Source organism: Melopsittacus undulatus, chromosome 7 (genome assembly GCF_012275295.1).
Source record: "Melopsittacus undulatus isolate bMelUnd1 chromosome 7, bMelUnd1.mat.Z, whole genome shotgun sequence".
Classification (NCBI taxonomy): Eukaryota; Metazoa; Chordata; class Aves; order Psittaciformes; family Psittaculidae; genus Melopsittacus; species Melopsittacus undulatus.
In genome coordinates, this window is record NC_047533.1 from 8,940,496 (window position 1) to 8,964,042 (window position 23,547).

Below are 23,547 nucleotides of genomic sequence, written 5' to 3' on the forward strand. Positions count from 1 at the left end.
AACAGCAATTTTTTTTTTGCTTTAAAATATAGCTTAGTAAAATAATTAGATAAAATCACCTTTTCATGTTAGTAAAAGAAGAGTTTACCTTTTATGTACTGTTTCTTTGTGATTCTAACTGGATGTTTAGAGATACCTTGAATGTTCTACAAGTAAGAAGAATAAAAATGCTTAGCAAACTTAAAATTTATGAAAACATGTTTATGAGCAGTTCACAAGCATCATAAGAATATCAGTGATACTAATGCCAACAAATTTTCCCTGTATAATAAATAAGATTAACCCTTTGCCTTTCAAAGGAATCTTCACACTTCTGTAACTCTTGATACTTTGAAATAGATGATCTGCCCTGAAAACTGGAAATGTAAGAACATTTTCCCACCAGCAGCCTTTCCAAATCCTAATCTCTGGATGCACCACAGAAGATAATTAAAAACCCAATAAAAAACAATTTCCTCCTTATTTTAATTTGTATTTTTTTAAGATATGGTGCATTACTTTCAGACAAGAATATATGCAAACCCTGCCTTAAACTAATGGAACAAATTCTTCTTCATCCTCCACTTTTTTTTCTAATATCTATTCCCGTTTATACGAAATGCATGATAAAATAAAGAAGGAGCTCATTGTTAACTGCAACACATCAGGCAAGGTTAAAAGTGAGAACTAAGTTTATCAACAAACATGCATGACAAGGAATAACGGAAGATTTCTCTTTAAAGATCTGCATTCATAGACCTCGAGTGAAGCATTGAAGATGACACACATCTTCCTTCTGTTATTTTAAGTCATTATGTCTCATCATCTAGAAAGGTAACACATGATATGAGACAATCAAGCTCAATTTTCAATGCAATCAATTTGCAAGTGGTTCAGGAATCAGGTGAACCTACTAGTGTTATGTAATACTATGAATTCAGGAGATGTGAATGGTGCCATATAATTTCCAAATCAGAATGATCATTTTCCACATAATTTTGAACTCAGATTTGTTATTTTAAACTTGAGGGGTGTAAGCAGTCTGCAAAAGCTATTGAAATTTAAAGCAGAAGTAAAACAACTAAACCCCCAAACCAGACCTGTTTTCATTTCTAGCTTTAGTATCACACTTAAAGATCTATAATTTAATGTATTAAAGTTGAACACCCACCACAGCACCATACACACAAAGACAGGAAACTGTTACATAAAATACATAATATTTTCACAGCTTGCATAAACTAGGAACTCTGCTCTTAATCCATCAATACCAAATTTGACCCAGAAGAAACACTTTGCTATCTTTAATATTTTATTCTTTGGCTTCTAGAAACAACATCAAAAGGACATAGAGCTGTTGAAGCAAGTCCAGAGGAGAGCAGTGAGGATGATCAGGGGGCTGGAGCACCTCCCATATGAAGACAGACTGAGAAAGTTGGGGCTGTTCAGCCTGGAGAAGAGAAGGCTGCGTGGAGACCTCAGAGAAGCTTCCAGTATCTGAAGGGGGCTACAAGGGTGCTGGAGAGGGACTCTCCATCAAGGACTGTAGTGACAGGACAAGGAGTAATGGGTTTAAACTTAAATGGGAAGTTCAAGTTAGATAAAAGGAAAAAGTTCTTTACTGTAAAGGTGGTGAGGCACTGGAACAGGTTGCCCAGAGAAGTGGTAAATGCTCCATCCCTGTCAGTGTTCAAGGCCAGGTTTAACAGAGCCTTGGGCAACACAGTCTACTGTGAGGGTTGGAACTAGATCATCTTGAGGTCCTTTCGAACCCTAACCATTCTATGATCCTATAATTTTAAAAGTTGTGGGAATGGTAATTATAATGCTCTTAACCTAATTTTGAAATTGGTGGTTGTTTAATCCACACATAAAACTTATTGAAAACTACTGATTTTTATCAATAAGTTGGGGAGAATGAGTGCTTGCTCATATGAGTAATATGCAGTTTAAGTGGGCATGGAAGGTAGTAGATCTTCAGAAGTTCTGAAAATTAAGTCCTTTATTATGTATCTGGACATGAATGTGGGAGCCTCATTTTATGTGTTTAAAAAAAAAACCCAAATCACAACATTTTAATTCTGACTTAAATCACTGCAATGGTAAGGATCACTGTATGGACTTTTCACTGGGCTCTACACTGGTATTGACATGTACCTCCAGCACAGGTTAACAACAAAGAGTTGTTTATAGTTCCACTCACTGATTATTCTTGTTTAACTCATTAGCTTCAAAATCCTGAGCGAAGTGAAATAAATAAAAATTAATTTCAAAACCTATTTACAAGGGTAAAAATAAATCACTATATTGCCTTCTTGTTTTCACTGACAGCATATGCAGAAAGTCTGCTTTCAGTGCAATTTTAGAAGTGTTACTAATACTTCTGAAAAACATTAGTAAGTAATTGCAAGTGCAAAATGTACTGTCACTTGTAAATTAGTTAACAACTCATGATTTGAAACGTTTTCAGAAAAGAAGTAGCTCAAGAAACATGAAAGCGGTGATGCTCATCTTTAAGCTATTGGAATAGCCTAATAGAATCCTCTCATCTAGTTTTAGATGTCTTTAGGCTGATCATTGGTCTAAACTAGCTGCCTGGAATCCCTCTAGTCAGCAGATAAAGACAGGAATCTCCAGTGGATACTTCAAACTGTCTGTATATGAGACATACTTACAAGTTGACCTAAGATTCCCCTGGAGATGATGTCTTGTAAGACTTAGATTATCAAATTTGGTGAGATAAATTTACCTAAAGTATTTAAAAGGATGGAGAAGGGCACTCAGAAGAGTCTTCCAAATGGAAAACATTCCTCTGCTTCAGTTGAAAGTTATGTGACAGTTTCATTGTATCAAAAGTAAAATATTGATGTGGCTTTGGTAAAAGACTATTACCACCTGACTACATAATAAAGCCTATATTTTTGCTTTCACAGAATCCCAGAATCCCAAGGGTTGGAAGGGACCTCGAAAGATCATCTAGTCCAACCCCCTGCAAGAGCAGGGTAACCTAGAGTACATCACACAGGAACTTGTCCAGGCGGGCCTTGAATATCTCCAACGCAGGAGACTCCACAACCTCCCTGGACAACCTGTTCCAGTGCTCTGTTGCTCTCACAGTAAAGAAGTTCTTCCTGATGTTAACGTGGAACCTCCTATGCTCCAGTTTACACCCATTGCCCCTTGTCCTATCACTGGATATCACTGAAAAACCCTAGCTCCATCATCCTGACACCCACCCTTTACATATTTGTAAACACTGATGAGGTCACCCCTCAGTCTCCTCTTCCCCAAGCTAAAGAGACCCAGCTCCCTCAGCCTCTCCTCATAAGGGAGATGTTCCACTCCCTTCATCATCTTTGTGGCTCTGCACTGGACTCTTTCAAGCAATTCCCTGTCCTTGAATTGAGGGGCCCAGAACTGGATGCAATTTTCCAGATGTGGCCTCACCAAGGCAGAGTAGAGGGGGAGGAGAACCTCTCTTGCCCTACTAACCACAGCCTTTCTAATGCATCCTAGGATGCCATTTGCCTTCTTGGCCACAAGGGCACATTGCTGGCTCATGGTCATCCTCCTATCCACCAGGACCCCCAGGTCCCTTTCCCCTTCATTCCTTTCCAGCAGGTCAACCCCCAACCTGTACTAGTACATGGGGTTGTTCTTCCCCAGATGCAAGACTCTACACTTGCCCTTGTTGAATTTCATCAAGTTTCTCCTTGCCCAACTCTCCAGCCTGTCCAGGTCTCACTGAATGGCAGCACAGCCTTCTGGTGTGTCAGCCACTCCTCCCAGTTTAGTGTCATCAGTGAACTTGCTGAGGGTACACTCGGTTCCCTCATCCAGGTCGTTGATGAAAATATTAAATAGCACTGGTCCCAGCACCGACCCCTGAGGGACTCCACTGGTCACAGACCTCCAGCTAGATTCTGCTTTTATGTATTTATTTCAAATATATTTCTGCAAAACCTTCAGAGATCCAATCTGAGATGTGACTCTAATCCCTTATTGTTAGAAGAGGCATACACATCTTGTTAGAAGTTAGAGAAACAAAATTGAACTCTCTGAACAATTATGCTCTACCAGACAGAAAGAAATATACTTGAAATGGTCAATGGAAAAGCTGGCTGTGAAAGTTAATCATTAATAACTCTCTTCATTGTTTCTGAGGGGGGAAAATGTCAAGCTATTCTAGTGGATGATTAACAAGAAAACCCTAACATTGGTTAAAATATATATTTAAATAAATAAAACCCAACATTATAATCCAAAATTCCTTTCCAGAGGTTCCAAAAGGATGGAGGAAGCCAAGGCCCCAGTTTCAGCTATGCTTGAAAGGTTGTAAAAATCAGGGGAAGTTCTAGAGAGCTGGAAGAAAGCAAGTGTCATTCCTGTCTTTCAGGAGGGCAAGGAGGAGGATGCAGAAAATTACAGGCAAGTCAGCCTCTGCTCAATTCCTGGGAAGGTGATGGAGCAAATAATCCTGGAAAACATTTGCAAACATATGAAAGTCAAGATGATCGGTGGTAGTCAGCATGGATTTACAAAGGGGAGATCATGCTTAAGCAGCAATAGCCTTCTGCAATGGAGTAACTAGCTCAGTGGAAGAAGGGAGAGCAGCAGATGTTGTTTACCTTGACTTTAGCAAGGCTTTCAAAACAATCTCTCATAAAAGCCTCATAGACAAACTGCTGAAGTACAAGCTAGATACATGAACAGTGAGGGGGACTAAAAACTGGCTGAACTACTAGGTCCAGAGGGTTTTGAAGAGTGGCACAAAGACCAGCTGGAGGCCAGGTGTTAACAGAGTACCCCAGCAGCCAATACTGCCCAACACCTCCATTAAAGATCTGGATAACAGGACTGAAGTGCAACTTCAGGAAGATGGCAAACAATCCAAAACCTGGAGGAGTGGCTGATGCATTAGATTGTTGCTCTGTGATTCAAAGGGACCTCAAGAACAGAGAAATAGGTTATCAGGATCTCAGAGTTCACAGTCTGCTTTGCAGAAAAGTACCTGTGGATCTTCATGAGAAACAATTTGAACATGAACCAGCAATGACCCTTTGTACCTAGGAAGGCCACCACAACCCTGGGCTGCATCAGGAAGAGAGTCTCCAACACACCAAAAGAGGTGATGCTGCCCCTCTGCTCAGAATGCCCAATAAGTATAAAGATGGAACCAGATTCTTCTCACTGATGCACAATGGCAGGGTAAAAGGCAGTGGTCAGAATTACAGGAAATTCCATTTAAACATAAGAAATAACTTATCTACTGCGACAGTCACTGGATCAGATTGCACAGAGAGGTTGTGAAGCCTCCATTCTTGGAGACAGTCAAACCCCAACCAGACATGGCTCTGAGAAACTTGCTGCTTTGAGCAGTGGGGTTGGACTACACAGTCTCTAGTGGTCCTGTCCAAACACAACTACCTTGTGATTCTATAATTCTGTTTTCATAACATGACTGTAAGAGATTAATGAAGGTATCCCAGTGCTAACTGCCTGCCTTCTCCCTACTTCACCTGATTTCTGACTGAGATAGAACTGAAGCCTTCATAGTTTGAGGCAGTGGAAAGCCACAGGACTTGTTTTTAATTTTAATTGCCAAGCAATTAAAAACAAAAATGAAATCCTATATTATATATATAAAGTACGCTTGTAGCATAACATTAAAATTCAAAGATTAAAGACTGAAACAAATGGTAGTCAGCTGGTGTATCATGTCTTAAAATGCAAGCTCTTAGAAAAAGAGTTGTATTATCTTGATTATGGAAATGCATGCAAAAATGTACAACCAAGCTTCATAAATCATTTTGGTAAACCTGCAACAAAATTGATAAGAGCTACTTGAGTGTATAAATAGAAATCGCTATTCTTATGGTTTTCACACAATTGTAAAATCATTTAGGTTGGAAAAGATCTTTTAGATCACTGAGTCTAACCATTAACCTAACACTGCCAAGTCCATCACTAAACTATGTCCCTAAATACCACCTCTACACATCTTTTAAATACTTCCAGGAATGATAACTCCACCACTGCCCTGGGCAGCCTGTTCCAATGCTTGTACAACCCTTTCAGTGAAGAATTTTTTTGCAATATCCACTCTAAACCTCCCCTGGCACAGCTTGAGGCTGTTTCCCTTTGTCCTGTCACTTGTTACTTGTGAGAAGAGACCAACCCCACCTCGCTACAACCTCCTTTCAGGCAGCTGTAGAGAGAGATAAGGTCCCCTCTGAGCCTTCTCCAGACTAAGCTCCCCCTGGTGCTTCAGCCATTCCCCATCACACTTGTGCTCCAGACTCTGTACCAGCTCCAGCACCAAAATGTATTTCTTGCACTGAGGGGCACAGAGAGGAACACAGGATTCAAGGTGCAGCCTCACCAGTGCCCAGTACAGGGGATGATCACTGCCCTGCCCTGCTGGCTACGCTATTTCTGACACAGGGCAGGATGCTGTTGGCCTTCTTGGCCACCTGGACCCAAGCTGGCTCATGTTCAGACAGTTGTCATCACACCCAACAACCCAAGGTCCTTTTCCACTGCCATCTTTCCAGCCACTCTTCCCCAAGTCTGTAGCATTGCACGGGGTTGTTGTGACCCAAGGGCAGGACCTGGTACTGAGTCTCACTGAATTTCAGGTCATGACAGTTAGAAAGCTTAGAACCCTCACATCCCTAGAACTGCACCCTGTTCTTTTTCACTCTTCTCTTGTCAGTGAAACTGTCTTCTTTCCCCAACTACAAGCATTAAATCATTAAAGGTTAAATTTTATAATATAATAAGCAAAATTAAGAGCACCAAATCTGATCTGCACTAAAGTAAGTTGAGGTATGATAAACACAGACTGGCTGTCTTTTTCCTGGACCTCCAAAGCTGACACCTTTCTTCAGCAATGGACCTGCCACATAGGGATCTAGCACTCCACCAGTTCATTATCTCTTTTACAATTTCAGTTACTTGACATGTTTTCCAGCATCTAGCTGGTTGTTGGACCATTGGTTTTCAGTTAAACTCTTCATAAAACATCATGCTGGAAAATAAGGGGACATAGGGATGGCAGAAAAAGAAAAAAGTCTCACTAGGAACACTAGATTAAAACTATGTGTTGAAAAATAGATGGCTGATTTCTTTCCTCCTTCCTCCGTAATCTGATTTCTTGCCACTGTAATCCACCCTGATTGATGATCCTTACTCCAGTGTTTAAGCACCAGTGAGAAATCTTTTTTCTTTGTTCTAAAAATATGTCTATTAAAAGTCATTCTACTCTTGTCTGTGGTTTCAGGTGAAGGGAGTGCAGATCCTTGCCTACACTGTTAGCTGCTGCATACAGAGCCATTCAGAAACAATGACAGACTTCACTTTTACAAGACAACTCAAAATCTTGATGTCTCTTGGAGCCTCACAAACACAGCTATCTCATAAAGCATTCAAGCCTAGCAAAAAGGATGCACTAATCCATAAGAAAAGCTGCTGGATAAGTGAAGAGTGGAATTATCAATGAAACTAAAACCTAATCAAAATCCAGCAAATGTTATACAGTTCCCAGCTTGATGAGTTCATGCTTAATCTGTTACACTTTCTGTGAAGCTTTCCATTTTTGATATCCAAAATTCTACATCTACATTTGCAACTGAATTTTGATCCCTTTCTAGGTTAAAAACCAATGACTCTGGTTCTTTCAAAGGATAACAGTATACAGATATATACAGGATAAACCCCCTCTGAAGTCAGTATACTTATACCTAAATCACAGAAGCTGGTGGTGCTACAAACAGCAGGGAGGGGAGCAAAAGAAACACCAAACAAACCAACATCAGTAAGTTACTGAAATAAATGTGAATGTCTGGACTGCAGAGAATTCTGTGGACATTTGATTCTGATTAATTCCTGATCTAAGGACTTAAGAACAGAGACAAAACTTACTACTGAGATAAGAGTAACCTTTCATAAATGTATAGTGTGAATGTGTCACAAGGGAAGATCAAAGACAGATGAGGATTTAGACTGAACAGATATAAGGAAGCAGCTAGACCAGGTAAAGTTATAATGTAGATCTCCTTTGATGTGGCGACTAATCCACTTGCTGTTACAGTGAGGCACAGTGCCAAACACTGGAGCAAAATGAAGACAAATAGAGGAAATAAATATTTTTTTTTACTGTGTGTACTAATGGCAGCAAATAGCAAAAGGTAGTTGCATTTGTTATGAGCAAGAACACTTACTGGGAATGCAATCTTTTTAGATTTCATTACTCTTAATAGCTGTTGCTTCAGAAAATCAATTATTTCCTAATACTTGAGAAAACCACAGATTTTTTCTCATCTGTTTGAATAAAGTTCAGAGCAGCAAAATTCCAGTTTATCCCATCAAATGGAGCACTCCAGAAAAAACTGAAGCATTTTAAGTCCAAGAGTTTCTCAAGTTTCTCTTAGTATCTTCTTCACAAGAAACCTTATGAAAATAATTAGGCCGACACTGTTCTCTTTGAACAAGAATTCAGCTTTACACAATGCAGCACAAAGTAAGCTCTTAAATTCATCGCTTCTGTTTAAAGACTGGCATTGTATTACTTTTGGAGCAGAAGTAATACTTCGGTTTGCAAGACCAGACTTCATACAATGATAATGGATAGGTAGATGACAACTCTTTTGAGCTTTAAATTCTCTCTAATTACTTTTTATTCTTGTAGTGGATTTTTTCCCCTGTTTATCTGCTGCCTCAAAATTTTCTCACTCCTTTTTCTTCTTTTTCAGTTGTCTGTCCTAGCACTACATGAGCCTGCACCTATTGACAAACTGTGCCCTCATGGCCCGGTCATTAATTTGAGAAGAATTGTAAGCAGAGTTTCAGTAAGCTACTTCCTAAACAGTCAGACTGCCCAAAGTAGTATTCTGGCAAGGCAGAGCAAGACAACTCACTCACAACAAATGAACTCAATTTGTCTGGCACCTCTAAAGCTGGTGAGAACTTACTCATGAGAAATTACACAGCACAGAGAAAAAACAAAAATGCACCCCCCAGTCCTTAAAATAAACCTTCAAGATCTCTCTTCTAGAAACTTGCCATACTCAGTTACTGCCCATTGCAGCATCTGTGTATTATTGTAAAGGAATACACAGTTATTTTCTGTGACTTCTATATGAGACACAATTTCAAGACAGTCTGAAGATCTGATTTTTCAGTCATGGCATGTAGCTCAATAAATAGAGAAAATATGAAAATGCACAAGGTCACCATAGCAATGTCAGCCTGGTATGAATGCGTACCTGCATTCCTAAGCACATCTTGACTTGTCTGCAATTGCCACCTAGTGGCTAGTTACAAATTGAAGCTATTCATTTGCCTTGTCAAAAGAGATTCATACAGTCTTAGGGTAAAGGATTTCTTCTTTTTTTTGGTACTAGTTACTGTTTTTCAGCAGTTTTTTATCATTCAAAGGTAATGCATTTCCCTCTGCCTCAACCAGCAGCACAGAATTATGCAAGTTTTAGGTGCCAAATGGGATACTCAGAAGTAATTCATCACCTTCCCACAAGCTTAAGCAGCTTTCAAAGTGATTACAAGGGAAGAAGAAAAGTGCAGCCAAAAATACTGGACTTCCAGCTTCAGAGAGTTGGCCATAAGAATAAAGTATTGCTATGTTAAAACATAGTGAAACCCACTGAAAATAAAAAAATGAAACCCATTGAAATCAGAATTATCCTACTATATATATACTTCCTATTAGAGGAACATGGTGACACCTCTCACTTTGGAGAGCTTGTAAGAAAATTTCTGTGCCTAAGGTGTTTTTAACTGTCCTCTCAGAACATAAATCTCTGAGCTGTGAGTATTTCCTAAAAATGTGTATCTAAAAATCCCACTAATGGAATACTGCATATGAAGAATAAAATGATAAAAAACACCTACCTTCAAGGAGACCTTCTAAAATCTGAATCAACAACTCACAAGAGGTACTAACAGACAATGGCAGAACAAACAGGCACACAAGATCATACATGTATTTCTGCACACTGCTGAAGATTCAATCTGAGTACCTGCCTTACAGATGAGGATATAAAATTAACTCTGCAGGACATGAGCTCTATGAAATCCATCTGTACAGAAGTACAATGACTGTGACCACACAGAGACTTAAGGGGATGCAAGCATATGTCAATATGTCAACCTCAAGTGTGAGAAAAGTGCTCAGCCAGGAACTGAAATTTGTCTGGATAAACATTGGAATAACAGAAACTGTGACAAACTACAAATGAACAGCACTACTTGTCTTTTGTAACCATGCTAACATTGCTCTCAGACTATCCTAAAATCACATGAAATCAAACTTATTACAATCCCAGGAGACACAACATAGTGTATAGATTAACTTCTGTAACAGAATACTCTAAGTAACAGATATTACTATAATTACTGCGCTTTAAAACACCTTTTAATTTGCAAGGTAGTGAAAGCCACATAGCTAAAGCCCTGCCTGTTCTGACCAAAGATGACCTTAATTTTGGTTTTGGCAGCTGTGTCCAGTCACATTCATATTACAGAAAAATAACCTGGCAGTTATATTCCAGCATGGATTCTTAAAGCACAATCAGTATACTTTTGGCTTCTACCTCCCAAAAAATATCACTGGCAAAGGCCATTCAAAGGATAAAATGAATCAGCATATAAGCAGCTACCTTAACAAAGCCCACGCAACTGCAGTAGGCACTCGAGTGCTGACAATTTAATTTATACATAGTGTATTGAAATGCAGCATCTTTGAATTTTAATGAAACAAGTGCAAATATGCACTGCCATCATCTCTCCAGCACAGGAAAATTTTAGAGCAATTTTTTTTCCTCCCTTTTCTACAATTCTAATCTTCTCTGAGGAGCTTTTTGCCAGAATCTAAAAGAGAGTGAAGGAGGAATTCAGCCTCCACAGTCAATATTTCATAATGTGCTAAAAATACTTTAGCCAGTATTATTCTGAGTTGTATAGAATCTTTCCTTTTTGAGCTGTTACATTTAATTGCTCTCTGTATTTACATGCTTATGTTTGGTTTGTAGAAAAAATAATGGCAGACTCCCATCTTGCATAAATAAAATACAAGAATTCTGTATGCTGATTGCTGCATCGAAGCAGATTTATACTGGCTACACATCATCTTTCTTTAAATAACAGAGAACAATTATAGATACAAAGATAATCCCAAATAGAACACAGTTCTATACATGATTGCACTGCTCTTGTTACTACAGAATCACAGCCCAGATGATGCTCCAAGCCTTATTGAGCCAAATGGAAAACATGCTATAAAAAGTAGTCCATGTATTGGCTATAGTACACTCACCATGAGATCAATGAATTTATACAATTCAGGAGCATTTCTACAAAGAATGCCAAAGACATGCATGTATCATAGAAAAGGATATCATGTGCACTTGAGATGATAAGAGAACAAAGGTCTACGATGCAGAAACCTTTTTTCTGCATTTGGTTATTAAGCCAACAGGATGATGTTCTGGAGCATCAGACATGAGTGTTATCATATGGCTAACAGTGACTTTTCATACTGTAGCTGTCACACCAGTAACTAAGAACATCCTGTTGTAATGTTAATGTGCAAACTTTCATCATGAACACAACTGAACTAAAGTCTTGTCAAAATGCTCATCTTTAAGTAAAATTTCTCATCATAAAATACTGTGATGAGTGAGAAAGAGAGGAGATAGATAACTTGTCTCCCAACATTGTAAACATGGTTTCTTTAAATGCTAAAGCCTTCTAAATATACTTCTAAAAAAATAAAACCACAATGAAAGAGATTGCAAAAACACCAAAACTCTAAATACTCATAAAATGAGATACTATTTTAGTGCTATTAGTGCAGTTACAATCAGCATATGAATCAAGAGTACTGGAATAAACATACTGAGAAGAAACATGGCACAAGAACAGATTCTGAAGCAAGAGATACTCAGGGAACAGAAACTAACCATAACAAACAGCACACGTGCTCTGACATTCTAATAGCATAACAGCTCATCTGAATGATAGTTGTTGGTACTGACTAGGAAAGGTGACCCTAAATTGCTTTGATGCAAAGGCTCAAGAAAACAGAGATAGCCTCTAAAACAACTTACTGTTATTTTAGTGAAGCCCACACAGAATCATAGAATAGTTAGGGTTGGAAAAGACCTTAAGATCATCCAGTTCCAACCCCCTACCATGGGAAGGGACACCTCACACTAAACCATGCCACCCAACGCTCTGTACAACCTGGCCTTGAACACCACCAGGGATGAAGCATTCACCACTTCCCTGGGCAACCCATTTTAGTGCCTCACCACCCTAACAGTAAAGAATTTCTTCCTTAGATCCAATCTAAACTTCCCCTGTTTAAGTTTTAACTTCTTACCCCTTGTCCTGTCACTACAGTCCCTAGTGAAGAGTCCATTCCCAGCATCCCTATAGCCCCCTTTAGATACTGGAAGGCTGCTATGAGGTCTCCACGCAGCCTTCTCTTCTCCAGGCTGAACAGCCCCAACTTTCTCAGCCTGTCTTCATATGGGAGGTGTTCCAGTCCCCTGATCATCCTCATGGCCTCCTCTGGACTTGTTCTAACAGTTCCATGTCCTTTTTATGTTGAGGACACCAGAACTGCACACAATACTGCAAGTGAGGTCTCACAGGAGCAGAGTAGAGGGGCAGGATCACCTCCTTCGACCTGCTGGTCATGCTTCTTTTGACTCAGCCCAGGATACAGTTGGCTTTCTGGGCTGCAAGCACACACTGCTGGCTCATGTTCATTTTCTCATTGAAAGCATACATCAGAGCATACTTACATAAAAATAATTTCATAAGCCTAGAGGTCCTCATAGAAGACTTTTGACTTGATGCTTTATATGAATTTGTAACATGTCTGACTTGTCTCTATCTCCTGTGTTCCGCTTTGGGGCCCTCATCCTAAGAAGGACTTGGACCTGCTGGAATGAGTCCAGAGGAAGCCACAAAGATGCTCACAGGGCTGGAGCACCTCTTCTATGAAGACAGGCTGAGAGAACTGGGGTTGCTCAATCTGAAGAAATCTCTGGGGAGATCTTAGTGCAGCTTCAAATGCCTAAAGGAGCCAACAAGGCCCAATTGGAGAGGGACTTTTTAAAAGAGCAAGTAGGGACAGGACAAGTGGAAATGACTTTGGACTGACAGAGAGGAGATTTAGATTAGATATTAGGAAAAAATTCTTCAATATGAGTGTGCTTAGATGCTGGCACAGGTTGCCCCATCCCTGGAAGTGTTCAAGACCAGGCTTGATAGGGCTTGGAGCAACTGGTCTAGTGGAAGGTGTCCCTGCCCCTGACAGGCGGTTGGAACGGAATGAGCTTTAGGATCATTTGAATAAGAGATGTGATCACATCCCTTCACCCAGACTTGCTGTTTAGCTCCTTACACTGCGTCGGCTCTGCCAAAGCTTTCTAAAAGCTGTGCAGGAAAAGAACAGGGGAAAACCATAACACTTCCAATTTGTACAGCAACACACCACTACTGAAATACCTTGTAGAACAAGGAATCCAATTGTGGCTATAGACCATAAACTTTCAGAAAGAGCATTGGTAGTATCACAGAGCAGCCTGTAGCCTTAATGAGGGGACAAAAGAGCTGCTACAATAGTTTTGAGAGCACAATTCTGGCAGTCCACATTGCTTGGTGTGTGTGAATGCTAAAGATGTAGAACCTACCAGGATAATGTGATGAAAGGGAGATAAACAAGCAGCATCTCATCCACACTGTCCAGAAACGAACCCCAATCTATTCCAAAAGTACATTTGAGTTTTATCTTGGAGAGAATTAGTCCATTCAATCCAGAATACAGCCCAGAAGGAAGTAAAACAGTGTGGATAAAATTAAAAAAACTGGTTTGCTAAGTTAAATAAGAGAACAGACCTGGTTTTGATTGCTCAGAGGGGTCTCTAGGTCAAGAGATTGTCTCTCCCATTAGAATGAAAACCAGATGAGCAATTCATTATTCATATTCCAAATGCTATTAGTAACATGCATTTTCTAATAAACAAGCATGAGATCCTCTATATGCATCACCATCAGAAAATATTATTTATAGCTGTTGGAGAGACTGAGGTATTGTCAATATTTCAGGTTCTTGTCAATATTTTGTGGTTCTTCTTTGAGCACATTAACATTTAATACCCCCTAATTAGTTTCCTTTCAAACTACATTCCTGCTTTCCCAATTAGAGGCTAACATCCTTCTTTAATTGACAGGTTAAATTATTTTGCTTCTTTGCTTTTTTAGGGCAAGCTGGTAAAAGCATTTTTCCTGGAGAGAAATAGAAATGCTTTTATTCCATTTTCATTTGGTCTGAAAAGGTAAAAAACCCCTTATTTATCTTCAGAATAATTTGGTGTTACTAAAAGGAAGGAAGCTCTCCCTGAAGCCCACCACTTTGTGCTTTTTAGTTTAATGATAAAAACATCTTCTGAAGTATAGAAGAGTAAGCTCATTAGTAGCATTTCAGTTTTCTCTGCTGCAGAAGCCTAGAGCAAAGAAACCTTAATACAAAATATCTGATTCTAGCACTGAAGTTTACATCATAAACCAAATTATAGCATCCAATTATATGCAATCTTTATATCTGAAGTGAGGCCTTCTCTGTGTTCATTCTGAAAGAGACTTGATCTTAATTGGCTTTATTGGCTTTATGCTTTTCCACCTCTGTCATGGTTTATTACTGCTGTAAATAGTGAGAGGCTGAGAAATGGTATTTCAAGGTAGATTTGGAGAACATAAATAAGTCTTTATGAATGTCATGAATCTCTTTAATAAAGGTTATCTCTGAGCAACATAATGAAGGAGCCTCTTACTGTAGACAAGACTAATATATTGGTACAAAAAATAATTAAAAATAACATGTTTAAATTAACTAATAAGCTTCCCCTAAGAGCCATAAGCAATCCATAGTGGAAAACATAACTAGTCTATGGGTATATTTCCAGTTAAGTTGATTGAAGAATTTTAGGGTTTATGTTTGCTTTTAGGTTTCAGATTTGCAGGTTCGCATGGAGTAGCAGAGTTACATAGCTATAGCAGGAGACTTCAGTATTCAATGTGTCCCTGTTTAATGATATACTAATTATATACTATACCAGTATATTTATTTGTGAGAAATGCATTGATTATGCACCACACATATTGTAAAAGAAACCAAATTAGAAGAAATGGAGTGCCACTGAAGTAAACTGCTACCAAGAAAACCCCTTCTAAGTTCCTGCAACACAGAAGTCATAAAAATTCAAGTGAATTAAGTTTATCTTATGAGAGAAACCCACATAAAGCAAAAAATATGCATCATCCATACATCAGATGTGGATTTGTGAAAAAGATGATCACAGGAGAGTTAACCTATCTGAAAAAGAAATTCTGCTCTGTACCTCATGGCTGGTCATTTGGCTTTAAACATACGAGTAAATCCTCATGGATGCCATTTTAAAGAACTCCATTACTTAAAGGCAAGAGGACAGATAGAGCCATTACATTTATAAAACAAATGAAAGAAAGAAAACTTTGTTTGGGACCCCATCTCCCACAACCAGTGCAGCAAATGGGATGTTTTTTTCTATTTGAATTCTCACTTCATCTGATCTACACTTATCTGTTGCTTTAATCACTCCTTAAAGCATTTTAAAATGCAATTAAAAATAAATACTTCAGCTAATATTCAGCTAAACTTTCACATAGCATCATAGTAACTGTAAAAATATCTACAATATTTATGATTTCTGACAAGACTCTTCTCAATCCTTTAAAACTCAGTAGGGTGACTGGGCACTGCAGTACATCTTCTATATCAATAAATGATTCAAGAAACAGATGGTATAAGTTCCATAAACATTTCACACAAAAAAAAGACATGCCAATGTTTTTCCTTATAAGGAAAAGCCAACCTTAGGCAACCCTGGATGCTAACTTTAGCAGCATTATTTTGGAAAAAATAACGTTTAAGAAAACTAGATTTTGTGTCATTTTTAGCTTGATGAGCCAAAGGTTGCCTTGTGTTGGATGTGGCTGTTCAAGACAGCTGTCAGTTCAGCTCTGACTTCTAGATGCCTTTGCATCATGTCAGAACATTTAGCAAACTGTGACCTTCATGATCATCTTTCCCATTCTCTCCCATCATTTCCCCCCATCTGGGCACATGAGAAGCAGGAACAGCAGTAACACAGTATTCCTTTGTTAACTCAGAATCCTAGACACTGTTTTTACTCAGCAAAAAAGCACAAAATACCACTTTCTATAAATTGGATGTTTTGCTATCTCTTTGTTTGATGAAAAATTGTATGGAAACAGGTACTATGAGAGTAGAAAGATATAAATGAAACCTGAACTGTGAAGATAGATAAGGGAGCTAAGGAAATTACCGGTATTGTGAGGATGAGAACCTCTCAGGACAGGTTTCTCCTGCAACACCAAACATCACCATAGTGGCCAGGACTCACTTGAAGCCACATGAACCCACCCATGCAAAATGGTCACAACATAAGCATTATATCCAACATCTCTACTTCCAGACAGAGCTGTGGAAGAATTCGGCCTTTCTCCCAGTACTGCAGAAAGATTCTAATGCCATTTGTACCCATTAAGCTCACGGCTAGTACCTGCAGAGACAGATAAGTAGTACTCAAACCTGCATGGCTAAGAACTGACAATACTTTTGGGCACAAGTAAAAGGACAACAGTTTTGTGGATTCCTTCCAGCCTTCATGAGCCAAGTCCCACTTTTGCATCTATTCCTCCCCTCCCACAGGGCCAGAGTTAAGTCTTTGCTAAGATAGGCCACGATTAAACCAGACACTACTTTTTTACTGCTATTCCCCCACCTAATGCCTTGACTCGAGCTTCTGAAGCATCTGCAACCCTGTCTCCTCCCACACCAGCCCCTGCACACTCATCCATGCAACTATGACTATGATAGAAGTGGAACACAAAAGACCCCACCAGTCCCTATAGTTAAAGGTCAGTGTGTTTCCTAAATCCAAATAAAATGATATAATAAAATATATTCAAATGTGCCCTTAAAAAAAGGCCACTTTGGCAAAACAAAAACTCACCTAAGACTTTAGCAGTGCAGATAAGTAAATTAAAACACATTCCAGCCACAAGTATGTTCTTGGAGACCATTATAGCCAATGACAGGAGAGGAAGCACAAAAAGCCCATGTGTCACAGCTGTATAAGCATCTCCAAGACTTCCACAGCAACAGCATAGCCAGCTCAGCCCTTCACTGCTAGGAGGCCTGAAGCCAAATTCCAGAAGAAAAGGCCTCTTTCCCCTTCTTCTGCAGTCCCCAGGGTACCTTCAAAAGCTCACTGATCCTTTACAAGGAATGGCTCATGAACACCAGGTTAGAGAGAAGGATTCAGAGAACATCTGGAAGTCGCACGTACAGCTCACAATTCTACCCCTCTACCTCAAGAAATAGTATTAAATTCTGATCCACAGGTAAAAGAAAATACTTGTAAGAATAAATGTTCTAGAGTAAAACATCTATTTAATAAGCTTTTCCTGTCCACTATTTGCATACGATAGAGCAACTGCTAGACTAAGATGAAAATGAAAATTTGATGTGCAAAAAATATTATGTATTTTATATAAATAGTTTTTAATTCTAATTAAAATGTAAATCTTCTAATGGGCTCACTTACTGGATGTTTGGATGAAAGTCTGCCAGTCGCAGTTCCTGTCTGATTCCATGTAGAGGAAATAAATCCCTGTAGTCAAGTAAAGTAAAAATCCCCCAAAATAAAAGGGTGAAGACATACATCTAAATCGTATTTAATATAAGCATCAGTAATACAAACTCACTGCAATCAGGAATAAATAAATCATAAAGAAATATTCATAATTTTCTGTATTTAAAAGTTCTTAAACTGTAACCACAGCAATCATTTCACATCCTTTTACGATTTATTTGAAATACCATATTTTACAGGCTACTGTTTTCTGTTTCTACCTTTCTCATGCACGTTTGGAGTCCATCCACATATGCTGATTTCATCTTATGAACCTAAATTATTACACAAAAGTTCAGACAAATGCTAATTTATAGAAATAAGAGATTTTTCAAGTTTAAGATCTTAATTTCCAAATGCATATTAACTTGTTCAGTAGACTTTTGTAAAATGATAGTTTTATCTTAGTTAATAATCGATGTATTCTCACTAATAGCTTGACCTATCAGCGTAACTTAGGTAAGTGCCTTACCTTAAGGTTATACCTTAAAGCCAGGTTTTTGCAATATTAAATGAATTGCTGGAATTTATTACTTTACATCTTATATTCCCAGGTCAATAAACTACACAAAAAAGGGCACACATACACACAAAAGTACCACCCACACCTTTTTGGGGTTTTGGTTTTTATTCTTAGAAACATACCTACTGAAAAGCCAAACATGAAGTGTGAGAGCAGACTAATCAGGTGACCTTGAATTCTTACTGAAAATACCCCCCATAACTAGTTTTCTCCTTCACTTTTAGTGGAGGATTTCCTCAGAACTCAAAAAGTAAATGTTTTGCACTAAGAATGACTTTTCTAGCACTACACAAATTTAGCAGTGAAGTTTTGTGATTGTTTTTGCAGCAGTGGTTTGCTGCCAGAAATATAATCATTAAATTTAAAAACTCTAAAGAATACCTACAAATTCAAAATTTAAATGAATATTTGACTGAACTTACATTAGAGCCATTTTTTTTATGTATTTAGCCATGAATATGTTCTCTTTTTTGCTAATTTTGCCTCAGTGCAACTAAATTATGTGACAAATATCAGCTCACCTAGCGGTATTCTAGAATTATCTTAGGCAAAGGATGAAGATCTTGCAACTGCTTTAGCTGCAAAATAAAGCATGTAAATTACTAGCATACTTTTCTGTGAAGTTATGTTATTTAACAATCTTAACAAAATAAGTTTTGGAGGAAGAAATATTCTCGCCAAGCTGAAATAAATACTGGCTAAAGAATAATGTCTTTCAAGCAATCTCAGTCCAGGCCCAGGAAGCCTCCATTCTCCCCTGCCATCAGCAGGAGGGCTGGAGCTTACTTGTTCCCATTCCATTCACCTTTGTGTCCCAGACAGAGACAAAAAGACATACAGACAAAAACTTCTCCACAACATATTTGAAAACACTGGAGCATTGATGGGGGTGAGGTGGGGTGTTCTTTATGGTCCTTGGTTTATTTTTTGTGCTAGACAACATCAATGCAAGAGAGGATACAATAAAAGTACACAAAATAATACATATATAGACACATACATATTTACACACACACAAAATCCAACAGAACTTCTCTTTTTCATCCCCTAATATAAGTTCCAGAAGAACTTTAAGAAAAACTGAAATTGTCAAATCCAAAAGCAATGAGATGAAGCATATTTCTGACATTACTTTGATTGTAAAATGATACAGAATTCTGAAAACAAAAAGAAAGTAAATATTAAAATAGAGACTGCATATTTATAAGTACAACAAAAATATCTTTAACTACAACAGTTCAGGGTGAAAAATAAACGGAACCATACCAGAATGGAGATTTAAAGGCAATTTTTTTCCTTGCTCCCAGGAAGAGACAACGTATTCATTCACTAGGATTTATCTATTAGAAGGTTTCAGCCTATCTTTATCTGAATAACCCAGTCCTAGCAGTTGTTGGAAAGAGTACTGAGCTAGATAAAAGCCTTGCTTTGATAACTGCATCACATTTATATTCCCAGAAAAGTATGACATGCATTGTATTTCATTGATCCCTCCCACCTCACCTCCCAAGGCTCTCTGTCACCCTCCAAAATCACATTTGATCTATGAAACCTCCTTCTCCTTGAGCAGCATGTGGTTTTTACAGTTATACTATTGACATTACCTCAGAGACCATATATGGTAGTTCACACACTTGGCCCAAAAGTTGAATTTTTTCTTTCACACACAGGAATACTACCTTTCTACCTTCTCCAGAGGTCTTCATTCTCAGCAATGAGTTGACTACTTTTATTTGACTCCCATGTAAACTAGAACAATACAACTGCAGCACCAAATCAGAAACAGGTACAGCTGCATAAAGGCTCCGCTTGCCTCAAGTTACCAAGAAGTCTACAGTTTGGGCTTGACTTAATTTTTAGACAAATGTTTTTGCCAGGTTTGTGCACTTGTGTGGAATCACAGATGAATATCTGCATTGCTGACCATTGTCTGCTCCAGCACTAACAGAACAGGAAAAGCTTCCTGTGGGCAATTTATTGCACTGAATCTCTTGCACAGGCGTATCAAAATATCTAAACTGTTTCGTCATTATTGCTTGAAGGGAGCAAGATTCTATCAATTCCCTGCACATTCAACTCCAAATGCAACTATTCTTCCTGAAGACAAGCAACAAAGCTTGAGGAAGATTTATGCAGATAACAATAACACTGGACCATACAAAGAAGGTGACAACTCTAGATTCAAACCACAGGTATCAACTAATTTCCTACAGAGCTCTTTACCTAACATGAACAAGTGAGATAAGGCTCCATAAAAAGGTGACAACATAGTTTTAGACCAAATCTCCTGACAGCAAAGAGGAAGCCTGTGTTGGTAGTTCTGTCACCAGCAGATTTTACATTAATGTTCTTTTCTTTCACCAGTAGTCTTTTTCACCCAACCAGTCAGTTATACCAAGCTACGAAAACCTGGCCAGCCACAAAGCCTCCCTCCTGTGAGGAAGATGGTCATGATGATACTAAAGTTTCTAACTCCAGTTTATAGCTAACGTTTAACATCAGTAGCTAGTTTGGTTTTCCCCACAATATAATGCAACTTCCATTTCTGGCATGAGTAAATAAAGCATGATTGTGTGATTAGTACAGTACAAAAATAAATCAAGACTGCTAGGAAAATCTCAGACAAATGATATTTTCACTGGAATAGAACTTAGAAGTTTTGCTAAATCATGCAGGTGGTTTTAAAATCCCTCCCCATCTCACCACAACTTCCGAGGTGGACACAAGTTGTTGTATTTCAGTTCTGTGAAGTTTCTCACATAGTGTATGCAGTTTTAACTTTTCAAATAGTACCTACAGTGAGAAAAACACAGAAGAGAAATGGTTCAGTATTTCAAGTGCTGAAACAGAAAGGAAAATTATTTGATTACTGAGTTTAAGCCTCAAAAACAGTTTTCAAGAAAAAGAAAGCATACTGTAGCAACAAGAGCTGTCACAGAATTGAAAAAACCCAAACGTTTATTTTTGAGCTACGAAAAAGTAGCATATTTACTAAATTCACTCACATAATTGATGTAAATACAGGTTATCCAACACTGACAGATTTATGACAAGCTGATACCATCCATTAAAATCAGAAAATCATAATTAATATCAAAGAATTCTGAAGTTGTGAGGACAATTTTAGATGCTTTATAATACTTCTGCATTTACAAGCCACAAAATAACAGCAGTATAAATACTACCTCTCTGAGCTGACTACTGCTGGTCACAAGGAATCGCTCTCCAGCAACTTGATGAGCTTCCTGTTCAAGTTCTTTGAGTCGCAACTACAAATTAGCACATCAGAATTATTCTGTTTGCATTCTTACTTTCTTCTGCTACTTCCTAGGTTGAGTAGACCAGACTTCTATGTACAAACAGAGCACTTGGTAATGTGTAATCATTGCTGGTTATCAACATTTGGTTTGATTTCTTAAACCCTCTTTAATCTGTATGTCTTCATGATCTGGGAAGGGGATTTATCATAGTAAAAAGTACCAAAACTTGTGGGAAAACAAAGACTATAGTGATCTCTGAGAAACAGAGCTATGGGAATTATTCTGGTAAATTAATAACCTGTAAAACCACTATGATTTAGTCAGATTTTATGCTACAAAATAGGATTCTCTTGTAGCTATTCTTAAGCAATGGGGAAATGGCAAACTTAGATCTCTCAGAACACCTAAGCTTCAAAGAGTGCTTTATTTACAAAGATGGAAATATCTATTACTTCTGAAGAAGATATTTACTGAAAACTATGGGCTCAGAAAAAGTCATTACAATTTTTACTCTACAACACATAACCCAAAAGGTTCATTTTGCAAAGCAATCTCAGTTCTGGGGCAAGGCTAATGAAGCAAATATCTCTTGGAATTATCCTAAAGTGCAAATATAATTAGCTATACTTACAATAATAAGAGTATAATAAAAATACTAGAAACCCTAAACTGCTATATAAAATGTGACAAAACAGACTCTTCCTCTTTTTAATCAGTTCTCTTCAGTAAAAGCAGCAAGATGATGCTATACCATTTCTAAATGAAAAAATAAAGGCAAAACTTACCCCCAGAATCTCTGATGTTTTTTTCAGTTCATGCTTGTTCACGTGTATTTTGTGTGTTTCCATCACTGTAAATACAATTATATATATATACTCAGAACATTTACAATTGACAATTTTAATTTTACATGCTTCTTAGACTGTAAAATGGGAAGTCAAACACACACAGGTGCCATGAGGCTGACATACTGTTTAGTACCCTGAGGTATAACATCCTACTTGAGCACAGTCAGCAGCTGTGTGAAAATAGTGGAGATTCCTATTTTGAATTGAACTTTCATACCTGCCAGAATTTTGAGAAGTGGAAGCTCTAATGTGCAAAATAATTGCCACAAACCTTGAACCTGTAAAGCAAGATACAAAAAAAATCTTCAGTAACAGCCAATTTTAATCTTAAAATGTATAGTAGTGTCATTATGTGGCTCTATTTTCCAGTAAGCAGTATTTCACTTTCTGTATAATCCCTTTTTATATGGCAAAACTATTTATGCAATTAAATACTACTTAGTATGAATTAAAGTCTAAATACTATAGCCCATTATCACTTCAGTTTAGCAGCACTACATTTTGTAGTAGTAATCATTTTGTACAGGAACAGTAATAAGAAAAAAATAATAATAAGAGGAAAATTTTCTTCTGGGATTAACCTTGAGACTTAACCATTTCCTCCTTCTGGAAAAGATAGCAGAATTGATGGGAAACTTTATTTTTAATGTTGAGCAGCAGTGTAAACCAATAAGGATTGAAAGCTCCTACATAATTCTAGTACATGGAATTCATTCATTCTGATTTGAATGAGAAGCACATCACTAACTCTCCTTACTTCATGACAGTGCCTCTGAAGTTATACCTGAATAACTACTTTTTATATCTTACCTGTAAGTCACGAGCAAGGTCCATCATTACATTATAAAGCTTCTGCAAGTTCACACCTAAGTTTTGATACTGATAGAAAATAAATCAACAGTTTTAATGCTAACATAAATATTTAGAATACTATCAATTTTGAACGTGATTAAACCATATATTTTTCTGTATGTTTCCTCTTATATTTAATATTTTATTAATGTTCTTAGACCTCTGACAAACACAATTTATGAACAGAGTAGAACAGAACATGAATATTCAAGATTTTACCTGTTCCTTGATTTACATTTGGCACAGACCGTGTATGGAGAAATAGTGTCGCTACATTGCCTTTGACACTGAAGGCAGAA

General features: G+C 37.9%; 1 protein-coding gene across 1 annotated transcript in view; it reads right to left on the reverse strand.

Moving 5' to 3' along the window:
- Positions 1–23,547, reverse strand: part of POLN (DNA polymerase nu) — a 94,156-nt gene that overhangs the window by 56,914 nt on the left and 13,695 nt on the right. Inside the window, 9 exon segments of the mRNA XM_005148533.3 lie at positions 89–146; positions 17,679–17,744; positions 17,987–18,040; positions 18,810–18,866; positions 20,992–21,081; positions 21,474–21,557; positions 22,334–22,398; positions 22,614–22,674; positions 23,207–23,275. Coding sequence (XP_005148590.2) covers positions 89–146; positions 17,679–17,744; positions 17,987–18,040; positions 18,810–18,866; positions 20,992–21,081; positions 21,474–21,557; positions 22,334–22,398; positions 22,614–22,674; positions 23,207–23,275 — 604 coding nt within the window.